This window comes from Syngnathoides biaculeatus, chromosome 2 (genome assembly GCF_019802595.1).
Source record: "Syngnathoides biaculeatus isolate LvHL_M chromosome 2, ASM1980259v1, whole genome shotgun sequence".
NCBI lineage: Eukaryota > Metazoa > Chordata > Actinopteri > Syngnathiformes > Syngnathidae > Syngnathoides > Syngnathoides biaculeatus.
This window is the reverse complement of record NC_084641.1, coordinates 42,447,207-42,461,395: the sequence shown is the minus strand read 5'-3', so window position 1 is coordinate 42,461,395 and position 14,189 is coordinate 42,447,207. Positions and strand designations below refer to the sequence as shown.

Below are 14,189 nucleotides of genomic sequence, written 5' to 3'. Positions count from 1 at the left end.
GTATCTCATGGTCTTTTTCACAAGTGAGAGAAGAATGGAGCGAGAGATGGACACGTGGATCGGTGCAGCGTCTGGAGTGATGCTGACTTTGTGTCAGTCCATTGTGGTAAAGAGGGAGCTAAGTCGAAAGGCAAAGCTCTCAATTTACCAGTCGATTTAAGTTCCTACCCTCTCCTATGGGCACAAGATGTGCTCTCCCTTATAGATAGGGTGAGAAGCTTGGTCTTCCGGGAGGGGATCAGTGTCGAGCTTCTGCTCCTCTGCATTTCGAGGAGCCACGTGAGGTGGCTAGAGCATCAGATCCGGATGCCTCCTGGACGCCTCCATGGTGAGGTGTTCCGGGTATGTCCTACCGGAATGAGACCCCATGGACAACCCACCACACGCTGGCGAGACTCCGTCACTCAGCTGGCCTGGGAACGCCTCGGGATTCCTCCGAAGAGCTGGAAGAAGTCGCTGGGGAAAGGGAAGTCTGGGTATTCCTGCTGAAGCTACTTCCCCCGTGACCCGATCCGGAGAAGCGGTAGAAAATGGATGGATGGATGGATGGATGGATGCGTCAGCAAGTCGAATCTCAGATTCAGGAGGAGCAACGTGGCTTTCGTCCTGGCCGTAGAACAGTGGACCAGCTCTACACCCTCGGCAATATCCTCGAGGGTCGCCGGCAGGAAGTTGGACTTGTTTCCACTGAGAGTCAGACCCCATGAAGCCTGCTCTTTGTGACCAATTTTCTTAATAACTTTTGTGGACAGAATTTTTAGGCGCAGCCGACGTAGAGGTGTCTGGTTTGGTGGCTTCGGCATTGAATTGCTACTCTTTGCAGATGATGTGGTTCTGTTGGCTTCATCAAGCCATGATCTCCAACATTCATTGGAGCGGTTCACAGCAGAGTGTGAAGAGGCTGGGATGGGAATCAGCAGAGTCCAGCATAATCATGAGTGCTGTAGAACCACAGCCTCCTCCTCGCGGTGTGAGGTGGGGGTGAGTGGGGACTGAAACGTGTCACACGGCTTTGGCCTTTGGCATACCGTCCCGGAGGCGCAGAAGCGTGGTGTCTGCTAGATTTCAAAACAGGGATAACAGTCCTGGCTGCGAGCTTTATGTTCATTATCAGAGCCTGCTTTTCTGCAGCCCGTGAAGGTGTATAATATTGCCGGTGCTGGAAAGGAGCCGTGAGAAAAGGACGTTGGTATGTGTATTTGATTGGCAGAAGATATGGGAATTTCAGAGCTCTCAGCAATAAGTCACATTGTTTGATACCTAGGAGGATATCCTAATTTTTCAGGATTTTGAAGACTGATAACAAATACTGAGCATATTTTTAATTCGTTCATTCATTGCCTAGGTTGTTGACAAAACCTTTGTCTGTGATGCGTTAAATTTAAAAGACTTATTTCTCCTGTTTGGTTGCACTTGAAACGTGAAAATGTACTTCTAAAATTAGCTTTTATTTTCAAGGGAAGTAGTACAAATGTGAAGGTTACCTGAAGTTTTTGCAGCAGAACCACATCACCAATCTTGTCTCTCTCATGTTTGGCTTGTTTGGCCTTCCAGAACTGCTTCTGTGCAGAGTAGCGACTCATCGGACACACCTTGAACAGGCAGTCTGAACAGGAAAATAAATATTAGTACGTTAGCATAGGTTAACATACTGCCATAAACACAGGAGGTCGGACTGAACACACATGAGCCAAGGTTAACCTCCTATCATAGTGTAAAAGGAGACCTTGAACAGAGTCTGAAGTCACACACATTAGCTTGTGGTAACTTGGGTTAGAATGTGTGTGTGTGTGTGTTTGTGTATATATATATATACACACAGTGCAATCGGCAGGCCGGTCCCAAGCAAAATGCAGAGGGTTGCGTCAGGAAGTGTATCCATCTTAAAACTTTGCGAAACAAATATGAGCTTTTTCATCTAAAGAATCCCATCCCGGATCGGTCGTGTCCAGGACGTGGAGGGTCCGAAAGGTTCCTGCTCTCTCTGGACCGAGTTTGAGTGACATGCAAGTCTTCAAGGGTGGCTAGGGTGGTATTGACAATCCGTTCAGCAGTTTTGATAGTCGGTTGCAGTCAGAGTTTGTGCTTTTTTGTGGCAGCCCCAAACCAGTACAAAGTACTGATTTGATCACCACTGTGTAGAACTATCTCAGCAGGTCTTGTGACAGGCGGTGCTTCCTCAGAAGTCACAAGAAGTCCATCCTTTTTTTGAGGATGGAGTTGATGTTTGTCTCCCACTTCAGGTCCTTTGAGACTGTAATCCCAAGAACTTGAAGGCTCTACGGTTGACACAAGACAGTTGGACAACGTGAGAGGCGGTTGTGATGAAGGATGCCTCCTGAAGTTTACAATCATAAATACAGTCTTTAGTCTTCAAAGCCAAGTTGTGTTGGCCACACCAAAGTTATAGTCTCGCTACTTCCTGTCGATACAGACATCACCTTCTTTGATGAGGCCGATGACTGTGGTCATCTGCAAATTTCAGGAGTTTGACAGCTGGCTGCCTCGAGGTGCAGTTGTTTGTGTAGAGTGAGAAGAGCAGAAGGGAGAGGAAACAACCTTGGCGTTCCCCGGTGTTGATAGTGCACGTGGATGAGGGGGTGGCCCCTAGCTTCCCCAGGTGTGTCCCGCCTGTCAAGAAGTTGTAGATCCACTGGGAGATGGTGCAGACCTGTTAGCTTGACAGGCAAACACCAGTGTGTCCAGCTGTGGACCAGTGACGTTCTTGAGGAGAAGGCATTCTATGTGTCCCTCAGGGAGTCCTGTGGGAGGCGGTCCGGGAGTATTCTTGCGACAACATTTCAACTTAACGATTTTGCAATGCAGGTACAGCCAAAAGACAAGCAATTACCATGGAAATGAAGCTCAACATCATAAAAAGATCTGAGAAAGCAATAACACAGACGAAGAACGGGAAAGACTGGGGCTTCAGTCGGTCAACCATAGCGATCATTATTCAAGACAAAGCCTGTATTTTAGTGCATGTGAAGGGTTTCGCCCCTATGAAGGATGCAGTGATCTTGAAGCAACTTTTTTCGTCAAGAAAAAAAATGCATTTTTATTTTAATGTATTTTAGTTTTTTATACAAAGTATTTTGATGTAAATGTTTACTTTAACGGTGAAATCCAACTTACGCAGAAATTCAGTTTATGTCACCAGCATAGGAACAGATCTCATTCAGAGATCGGGGATTCCCTGTATGGGGTACCAAACCCCCTGATACGGGCTGTTCAGTGCCTGTATGACCAGTGTCAGTGTTTGGTCCGCATTGCTGGCAGTAGCGACCAGACCTGGAGAAGCGTTAGAAAATGGATGGATGGAATTCGGGATCTGGTTCTTTCGGTCATGACCCACAGCTCGTGAAAGAGCAGTAATGCGATGCTGAGGCCACCCAAACTGGCCACTCTCCCACCTTGGCTGCATTTGAGAGATTGTCCATAAAAGTTGTGAACAAAATCGGTGACAAAGGCCAGCATTGGCGGAGTCCAACTCTCACCGGAAACGAGTTTGACTTATTGATGTCAATGCGGACCAAACTCACCAGACACCAGTCATATGAGGGCCGAACAGCCCGTATCAGGGACTCCAGTACCCCATGCTCCCGAAGAATCCCCCACAGGCCTCCCCGAGCGACACGGTCAAATGCCTTCTCCAAGTCCACAAAACACGTGTAGACTGGTTGAGCGAACTCCCAGGCCCCCTCAAGGATACTGCGGAGAGTGTAGAGCTGGTCCACTGTTCCACGGGCAGGACAAAAACCACATTGCTCCTTCAGAATCTGAGATTCGACACCCCAACAGACCCTCCTCTCCAGCAGCACTGAATATACCTTACCAGGGAGGCTGAGGAGTGTGATCACCCTATAATTGGAACACACAGTCTGGTCCTCCTTCTCAAAAAGGCGGACCAGCACACTGTCTGCAAATTTAGAGGCACTATTTCCAATGTCCATGTGATGTTAAAGAGGCATGTCAACCAGGACAGCCCCACAACATCTAGAGCCTTGAAGAACTCCGGACGGATCTCTTCCACCCCTGGGGCCCTGCCACCAAGGAGTTTTTAACCACCTTGGCGACCTCAACCCCAGCGATAGAAGAGCCTGCCTTAGATAACTCAGACTGTGCTTCCTTATGGGAAGGAGTGTTGGTGGAATTGAGGAGGTCTTCTAAGTATTCTCCATCGACTCACAACATCCAGAGTTAAGGTCAGCAGTGCCCTATCCCCATGATACACAGTGTTGACAAGTACACTGCTTCTCCCTCCTAAGACGCCAGACGGTGGACGAGAATTTCCATGAAGCTGTCTTGAAGTCGTTCTCAATGGCCTCACTGAACTCCTCCCACACCCAGGTTTTTGCCTCCGTGACCACCGATGCTGCATTCAGCCTGGCCAGCCGGTACTTATCAGCTGCCTCAGGAGTCCCAAAAATGTCAGATAGCACTCCTTCTTCAGCTTGACAGCATCCCTCACTGTTGGTGTCCACGAACGTGTTTGGGGGTTGCCGCCATGACAGGCACCGACCCCCTCACGGCCACAGATCTGGTTGGCTGCCTGAGTAATGGAGGTGAGGAACAGAGCAATGCCCAGTTTTCTCCATATTTCAAGATAGCACCGTCACACGCGGACGCCTCGCTTCAGTGATCCTGAATATTATTTATGTTTTAGTGTTTTTCGGTCATCTCTGGACTCAAATACACAAGCGATGACTTGCTAACCGTGAGAGAGTCTTCCCGGGACTTTTCTTCAATAATTCTTTTCCTCGAGTTAGTCACCAGAGCAGCGACGACAACAGCGTCTGGGCTATACAGAGTGTGGAAGCGAAGACGCCACAGGTGGATGAGAGGCAGGATCCAAGTGAAACTCTGAAGGAGAGGATACAGATTGTTCCGCCCGTCTATTAATCTCGTGACTCTACGGTCCCTTCCCAAAAAAAATAGATGAGCTTCATCTGCTGATAAGGAGCAGCAAAGACTTGAGACATTCCACTGCCCTCTACTTCATAGAGAATTAGCTGTACAAACGCGTTCCTGGTGGAGCTATAGCGCTACCCGTCTTCCATAGTTACCGGGTGCGTCGCATCTCAGAGCTGAAGGTGAAAGCAAAAAGCGGTAGGATATGCTTCTATACCAATGAAAATTGATGCATGGGCATCACACAGCTCAACACACACTACAGCCCACTAATGGGAGTCGCTGTTCTTGAACTGTAAGACATTTTGCCCACCGTCTGAGTTTGCGTCTTTCCTCCCTGTTGATGTCTACATTTCCAGCAATGCTAACACTCGCTGAACAAGTAAACAAGATTGAGAGAAAATACCCAGACTCACCCCTCATCACCCAAGGAGATTTTAAGAAAAATAAACTCAACCATGGGTGGCACGGTGGAGCAGCTGTGGCGTGTTAGCCTCACAGTTCTAAGGACCGTTGTTCAAATCCTATTTTGAAAGAGCATCGATGATGACTACACTATTGTTTTCGCTTACTTTTGTTTAGTTCAATGAAATCCATGTGTATTTTCTGAAATGGATGTGTACCCTTGGCGGCACAGTGGATCAGCTGGTAAAGCATTGGCCTCACAGTTCTGAGGACCTGGGCTCGATCCCAGCCCCGCTTGTGTGCGGTTTTGCATGTTCTCTCTGTGCCTGCATGGGTTTTCTCCAGGGACTCCGGTTTCCTCTCACATCCCAAAAACACAGATCAGTCCAGCGTCTGCAGTGATGCGGACTTTGTATCGGTCCGTTGTGGTAAAGAGGGAGCTAAGTTGAAAGGCGAAGCTCTCAATTTACCAGTCGATCTACGTTCCTACCCTCACCTATGGGGATGAGCTGTACTGTGACCAAAAGAACAAGATCCCGGATACAAGCGGCCGAAATGGGTTTCCTCCACAGGGTGTCCGGGCTCTCCCTTAGAGATAAGAAGAGAAGCTCGGTCATCCAGGAGGGGCTCAGTGTCTCAGCATTGAGAGGAGCCAGATTAGGTGGCTGGGCCATTTGATTCGGATGCCTCCCGGACGCCTCCCTGATGAGGTGTTCCGGGCATGTCCCACCAGAAAGAGACCCCGGGACGACCCAGGACATGCTGGAGAGACTATGTCTCTCGGCTGTCTTGAGAACGCCTCGAGATCCTTCCGGAAGAGCTGGAAGAAGTGGCTCGGGAAAGGGAAGTCTGGGCATCCCTGCTGAAGCTACTTCCTTCACAACCTGGCCCGAAAAAGACGTAGAAAATGGATGGATGGATGGATGGAGTATCCTCACAAGGGTTGCGGGGAGCGCTGGAGCCTTTCCCAGCTGTTAACAGGCAAGAGGGGGGGGTACACATCAAGACAAACAGCCACACTCACAATCACACCTCGGGGCAATTTAGAGTGTCCAATTAATGTTGCATGGTTTTGGGATGTGGGAAAAAAATCGGAGTGGCCGGAGAAAATGCACGCAGCCACGGGGAGAACATGCAAACGCCACACAGCTGGGTCCGGGATTGAACCGGGACCTCAGAACTGTGAGGCCAACGCTGATCCATCATGCCGCCTAATTATTGTTACAAATAATATATATATATATATATATATATATATATATATATATATATATATATATATATATATATATATATATATAAAATAGTATTCATTATTGTTGTAATTATTATTCTAAATAATTACAATACTGATTTAAAATTTTAAAATAATAAGGGCGGGCCATATTTTTCATGACTTCAGAGCCGTTTAAAAAAAACAAATCCTAATTTATCATGATCGTTTTTAGGATACTACTGTATATAATCTTAAAAATCGAAAAGGCTAATTTCAGCATCAGCTTTAGAAAGGGTGTAATTAAGGTCTGCAGTTTTGTGAGCCGAGATAAGGCAGTTTTGTGATTTCATGGATGTGGGTTTGGAAGAAGAGTGCAGTGAACGGGGTCAAAAATGAAACATCTGCTCTATAGGAAGAGAGGTTACCATCAATGGACAACTTGAAGTCCTGAGTGAAGGGGATGAGCAGTTTGGGATCAAAGATGTAAAGTTCAGATTTATTTACAAAGTGGCAGGTGGTGGCTTAAATTTGGAGTGTTAGGGTGGATGGTATGAATATCATCTGTTCTTGAAGAAGTCTTAAATCTCCACAAGTAACCGAGACCACTAGAAAAAAAATCCCTATATTTGTTGCTGGTCGATTTTTTTAAAAATAGTTCATGGAGAGCTAAATTTTAGCAACAAAGTCACGTAGTTGTCAACACTGAGGAGCCCTAGCTTCATTGCAACATGCTAGCTCAGTACTAGGTCATCAACACAAGCTGTACTTCATTTTTACAAGACAGAATTCCTCCTAAAACTCAATTGTTTCAAGTGTGATTTAAGAGAGCTGTACCTCTTAATGCTTTGTGGATTTTGAAACGTGAATGAGGGCTTTGATTAAGAACTGGGAACTCTTTTGAAATGAGGGGTGGAGAGAGCTAATTTTCTTCCTTAATTGGATGTCTTGGTCTTTCAAAGCACTCACGCATCGAACATGAGCGCAACCATATATGGATGTCCTGAACAGCGAGCAGGAAATGAGCTTGCTTCCATGCTCGACCACACATTTGCTAATTAGTATTATGTACGATAGATTATCCCACGACTTTACTCACTTTACACTCCATACATTCCTTGAAGTCTTGACACACTTTGCACAATGATCAGTTTAAAAAAAATATTATTATTATTATTATTTCTCACTTTCTTGGAGTCCTTCGGGTGTTAATGGGTGAGCTGAAATATCCACATCTGGGTTACATTTTAGCAACAAAGTCGCTTAGTTGACAACACCAAGGAGGCCTCGCTTCATTGCAACATGCTAGCTCAGTACTAGGTCATCAACACAAGCAGTACTTCATATTTACATGACAAAATTGCTCCCAAAATCAATTGTTTCAAGTGGGACTTAAGTGTGCTAAACCTCCTAATGCTTTGTGAATTTTGCAACGTGAGTCAGGGCTTTTATTAAGACCTGGGAACTCTTTTGAAATGAGGGGGGGAAAGGAAATTTTCTTCCTTAATTGGATGTCTTGGTCCCTCAAAGCACTCAAGCATCGAACATGAGCACAACCAAATATGGACTTCCTGAACAGCAAGCAGGAAATGAGCTTGCTTGCATGCTCGACCACACTTTTGCCTGCTGATGGCCCATTTGCATCAACATTTCAGTCATATGACCCACTTCAACAAGATGCCACGGACACCTGCTGTGATTGCTGTTGACTTACAACATTTTACTTTGCTCAAGCACCCAGGCACACAAACACACAAACAGTGGCAGGCAACCATCTGACCTCTGAACTTCTTGGGGGGGTTCTCCAAATCTCCAGCAGCTGGTTCAACCACACAGCGATCATCCACCAACCTGCGCACACATACACACAAACACACACATAAATTAGTAATCATTATCACTGTATCTAAATAGCAGGGATGTGATTTGACTGAATGAAAAAAGACTGAAAAATAGCCAGAGGTCTGGGGGCTGCAAGCATGATCAAAGGATGATCACCAATTTTAACGTGCAAGTTATATAAATTATAAATTGTATTGTATTATGAATAAAATATATCTACTCCATCGATAAATATATGCTGTTCTGTTTTCAAAATGTACACAATATGATCGCTCATTATTTAGGTACATACCTTTACCCCCAAAAATTACAAATTCAAATGCAAATTCAACTAATTAAACTACCAGAAGTGAAACTAAATTGAATTCAGATTTGTGTCATGGCATGCAAGCATGCTTTCATAGCGTGTATATCTTATCCATTCAAATACATTTTAATTATTTTTTTGTAAATGATTGAAACGCAGGAATTTGACAATTATTAATATCATGTTTCGTTATCAGTAAGTAATTGCTTCTAAATTCTCACCTTGTGTCTGAGCAAACAGACTAAGCCCGAGACAAGGTGCACACAGATGCATTTGCATCACCCAAACAATCTCTTGAGCAAATGACAAATGGAATGTGCCAGCACTTGAAATCTCCCACACCTCTTCCTGCCCCATTGGAGCCATCCACGCCTCAGAATCGCCCCTCTATGACTACAACAACCATACAGTCCAATGTTGGCTCCCCCCTCTTCTAGCCTGAATGCAATGTTGGGTCTGATGGATAGGATGAAGACTATTGTCAACGATGGAGTCTATGCTCCTCGCATGAAACCACCGTCCACTAAGAAGCGAAAGGCCCCTCCTCCATCCATGAAGACCATCTGTAAATCTGACTGCTATTTACCGGGTCTTTTCCAGAATAACTCAGACCCCAATGGAGATCAGGCATTTTTCATCCCTATAATTACAAGGGACACAAAGTTGGTCAAAAAGATATGGCACCACAAAAGTAGAACTTCCAACTAAATGAGGATAAAATGTGAGTCTATCGAACCATTCTCTCCAGACCATCTCTGCGAGACTAGCTCTTCTTCATATGAGGTCATTGGGTAACAAATTAATGTGGATCAATGACATCATTACAACGTATGGTCTGGACTTTTTGTGATTAAATGAAATGTGGTTAACAGAAAGTACCTGTAATAACATTTTAAATGAGGCAACACCCCCCCCCCCCCGAATCAGATAGATCCAGAACTCACAACAGCTGACAAATGCAAAGTTTGCCTGTTATTTTAGTGAAAAAATACAATCCATCAGGTCAAATGTCAGCACAAATCAGCAAAAAGGTAGAATGATCTCACATCTGAAGCCACCCAGAGAAAACTATATTAACTTGTCGGAATTTGATACAGTTGACCAAAAAACTGTAGAGAAAACTGTTCAGGAGTTGAAACCATCAACGAGCTGTCTTGACTCAATACCATCTGACTTTTTCAAAACTATTTTGAAGTCAGTGCTACCTGATTTGGACCAAATAATCAATTCCTCATAGTTTCCCGAAGCTCTTAAAGTAGCTGCTGTTAATTCTTTTCTAAAAAACAGAGCACTGGATGATTCCATGTTAGCAAGCTATAGACCCATCTCAAATCTCCTGTTCAGAGCCAAGATTCTTGAGAAAGTTATTTTTAATCAACTCAACAATTTATTGAATTTAAATGGAATTTTTGACCAATTTCAATCAGGTTTCCGAACTCATTACAGTACAGAATCTGCTCTTATCAAAGTGCTAAATGATATAAGGTTGAATACTGACTCAGGAAAGGTGTCAATTTTGGTTTTGTTGGATCTCAGCGTGGCTTTTGATACGGTAGATCACAATATACTGCTAAACAGGTTGGAAACGTGGGTAGGATGAAATGGAACAGTCCTTAAATGGTTTAGGTCCTACCCGGAGGAAAGGAGCTACTTCGGCATTTAGCTATTTTGCTGCACACAAATGTAAGAAGTCGCCAATCGAGGTGAGGTCAGCCCAAGTGTGAATGTTTTTAAATCCAGGTTGAAAACTCTTCCTTTTTCTCATGCTTTTTAGAATACATCCACTTTTTGATCTTATTACTTGCACTTTATGTGGTTTTAAATGTCTTTTTTTAAATATATATTTTTTGTCATTTTTATTGTTTTTATGCCGTTTTAAATGTTTTATCTCTTTGTTTTCATGTGCCTTTGATTATGTAATGCAAATTGGGTTACCTTGTGTATGAAATGCGCTAAACATAAATTTGCTTTGCTTCACAGCTTTTCGGAGACAGTTGGAATTGGTTCCTCACCAATGTGAATGCTGTGGTTTGACAGTTTTCTTTTGATGATGGAGATGCTTCTAGATTTTCTCAGGTTGATCTTAATACGAGCCAGCACGATGTTTTTCTGGAGCTTTTTTAACAATTGTGCAGTGCAGGCTTTGGTTGTGCTAAGTGTGGTGAGGTCATCCATGTAGGCTCTGACTGGAGGCAGCCTCACCCCAGGTTATTCGCTGCCCACCTACCACCCAACGAGAGACCCGGAGGATGACCTCCATGGCAAGGGTGAATAGTAGCGGGGAGATGGTACAACCCAGCCATGATTCCCATTTCAGGTGCTTCCATGCGCTGTCCACAGAGGGTTATTAGGGACAGAGCCAAAGATGTTTGCTTGGTCCAGGAATACCATATGAAGGATGGTCTTCACTCTTTTTTGGAAACCTGGATCTGATGCCAGATGACGCTAGTGTGTTCTATGCATCTGGAGAAGCCAGGTATTCCTGCTTTCTGGATTGACGTGTCAATTAGGTTGTTTCCTCACAGGTATTCTGCTAGCCTACGAGCAAGCACGCTGAAGAAAATGTTCCCTTTGACATTCATGAGGCTGATCTGTCAGAACTGCGCAATCTCTGATGAGTCCTTCTCTTTTGGAGTAAGAATTCCTCCAGCTCTACACCAGGCGGTTGGTATCTCCCTCTTCTGCCACACGACCCTCATCAGCTTCCAGAGGAATCGAAGGACATCTGGTGGGTTTTTGTAGATCTACTGAAGAGTTGTGTAAAGGTGCACTAAGCTGGTCCTTGCAGACTTTGAGGCAGGATGGGGACACAAGGTCTGGGTCTGCCGCTTTGTTGATCTTCTGTAGTCTGAAGGTGCCTTCAACTCCTGTTCATGAATGGTTAATACAGAAGTCAGAGGTGCAATTTTGATCAGTGCTACAGCCGGGTGGTTTTGGGGTGTGAAAGTGTCCTTTACAAATCTGCAAATGAACATGCTCAAGTCGTTAGTGAGTCCTTTAAACCTTCACAGCTTGGAGGGATGGTTGCTTGTAGTTGGTTAACGACTTAGGTTCTCGCCAAACTGACGTTGGCAGGAAACTGTTTGATTTTTTTCTGCATGATTTCTCTTGATGATGTTAATTTCTTTTTTCAGTTGATTTCTTGCCCAACTGTAGAGGGCTCTGTTACCTCTTTAACCGGCGTCCTCTTTTGCCTGGTGAAGATGCTTAAGTTTGGCAGTGAACAACGGCTTGTTACTGAATGTGAGAAATGCTGTTGTTGATCCACACATTCACAGAAATTTATAGGATGAGACAGTGTCCGTATGTTCATCCAGGCAATCGGTTGAAGTTCCGATGGTACTCCATTCTTTGTAGTTTAAACAACCTTTAGTTTTACTTGGCTATCAATTTCATTTACAAAAACACCTTGGTTTTCATACGAGTGACCACAAATGGCCCCTCTTGACAGCTACCTCTGTTCGACCCAGTTCTATAGCCGCTCTGTCCATATTTTATTCAGACCACTGGCTTTACTGTGATCGGGTACATCCTTGTAGAACACTAACTTGTGACAGCATATTTGTTATGTTGACAGCTCAGGCTCCGGAGCGGAAAGGGAAGGTGGAATCCTACTAACATAGAGAGTTGAGAAATTTGAATGACCTGATCATGAGGGTTGGGCATTGAGAATCGAGAACCAATTGGAACCGGGACTAACATTACGGTTCTCCTCGAATCATTCAAATTAAAAAAGTTCAGGTCCCAGTTTTGACATCTACCCGCCACCAACCCCAAAGAAGAAAGTGGCAAAAGCCAATGAAGAACGCTGCTTGTGCCCAACCGTGGAGCCCAAAACAAGTCTCTCTGAATTTTGTAAAAATTAACAACCAGTCCTGGAAACTCTTGGAATAAGGCTTTCACAATGTGTACAGGTCTGATATTCTGCATCCCACTGTGATGTTTATCCTACACCGTGCAGAACTTCAGTAAAGTCAACATTAACATTGAGGTGAAACTTCAAAGGTCAAAGTCCCACCCTTAGATCACAATGAATTGGGACAAAATTAATTAACAGTATCACAAACACTAACTTGTACCTAATCAGTAGGTAAGTAAAGGAATCAATCTTTTATAGCATTTGGATCCATTTATTATTTTCATTGCCTCCGACCTTTTGTTTTCAAAATTCAACCGTGTTGTGTGAGGTTACTTTTTGTGCCAAAAAGATGAGTTTAGGTACTTCAAAATAAAAGGCTTGAACCTTAAAATACAGGGATGAGAATGACCAATTTGGAAAAACACTGAAAATGTCTGCCTTGGGGGGGTTCTAAGGGGAGTGCGCCCCCCCTTTGGGCACGAAATTTTTTTATAAAACACACTGTGAAATGTGACCTCGGGTTACGTCTAACAGTGTAAATACAGGGCAATCATAATATGAAAACTTAAAATATGAGCCAAACCAAAATAATTTTGCCAAACTTCAGACATAAAAATCTAGACAGTGAAATTTATATCAAATAGGCTAAAATTATACAATATTTGAGAAATTTACGTCCAACTTACCTTTGTGTTTCCTGGTTTGAATATGCTCCTGGATATTTTTTGCTCCTGTCGGAACACAGAGTGCACAGCGCTCTGCAGGAAACATCCACTTTTTGTAAGTGTTTGGTTGGACATGTTGATACAGTTGTCGTTCGTATCTGCATGGTTACACTAACCCTAACCTTTTTTCAAGCCATGCCCATCTGAAAGTTTTTTTATCTTATGGTTTTTATCAATTTCTCTGGTACGATCTTCAAATTTTCGCTCCAAGACTTTTGCCATACAGGCAAACATGCAGACTGCTCGATAACATATAATTACGTATGTCTATAAGTTAGTCTATAAGTTACTATGCGGTAGTAAACAGAATGCTTCTCTGTGAAATGGTAGCATCAGAGTGAAAATACCGACGAAATACCGCCAAAATGCTGCCGGAAATTGGAATGTTGTTGAAATTATAAACACCAAATTGCAAACAGATAGCAATGCCATTTTCCGCTATCACAGCTGTGACTAATTTCACGACCAGTGGTCAGTCTTGATCACAGCCTCGCCCCAAGTCAAGCCGTACCCTACCCCACACCCCACCCCACATTTTCTCAACGGATTTACATGTTTCACAAAAATGATAATTTTAGCTGAAAAAAACTCGGAATTCCGCGAATCCGCGGGCAATTGTCATCCCTGAAAAAAGGATCTCAAGTTAAAAGTTACACATAAAATAAAAACATTTGTAAAACGGTCCCAAATAACTTCTTTCACAATGCTATATTTAACTTCTAGCTGAAACATGAATTAATGAATATTTGTCAATTGGGTTAGTTCCAAACACACTGCCTTTTAGTTCATTTGATAGTGACATTGATTATATAGAACCGAGAGTCAAATGTTTATTTTCGTCAATGCTGCAGACAACTAATAATTTGGATGTTCATAATTTGGTCAAATTTAAATTTAGCTATGCAAACATTTTTGACCCAACCTCAG

General features: G+C 43.8%; 1 protein-coding gene across 16 annotated transcripts in view; it reads right to left on the bottom strand.

The window, feature by feature from the left end:
• Window positions 1–14,189, bottom strand: part of itpr3 (inositol 1,4,5-trisphosphate receptor, type 3) — a 285,052-nt gene that overhangs the window by 263,493 nt on the left and 7,370 nt on the right. For all 16 annotated transcript variants that reach the window (XR_009792909.1, XR_009792910.1, XM_061806443.1 and 13 more), the window contains exons 2-3: window positions 8,310–8,380; window positions 1,485–1,606 (exon numbers count right to left, since the gene is read on the bottom strand). Coding sequence is in view for 14 of the 16 variants with exons in the window: in XM_061806443.1 (XP_061662427.1) it covers window positions 1,485–1,606; window positions 8,310–8,380 (193 nt within the window). In the remaining 2 variants the exon portion in view is untranslated. The remainder of the gene's footprint in view (window positions 1–1,484; window positions 1,607–8,309; window positions 8,381–14,189) is intronic.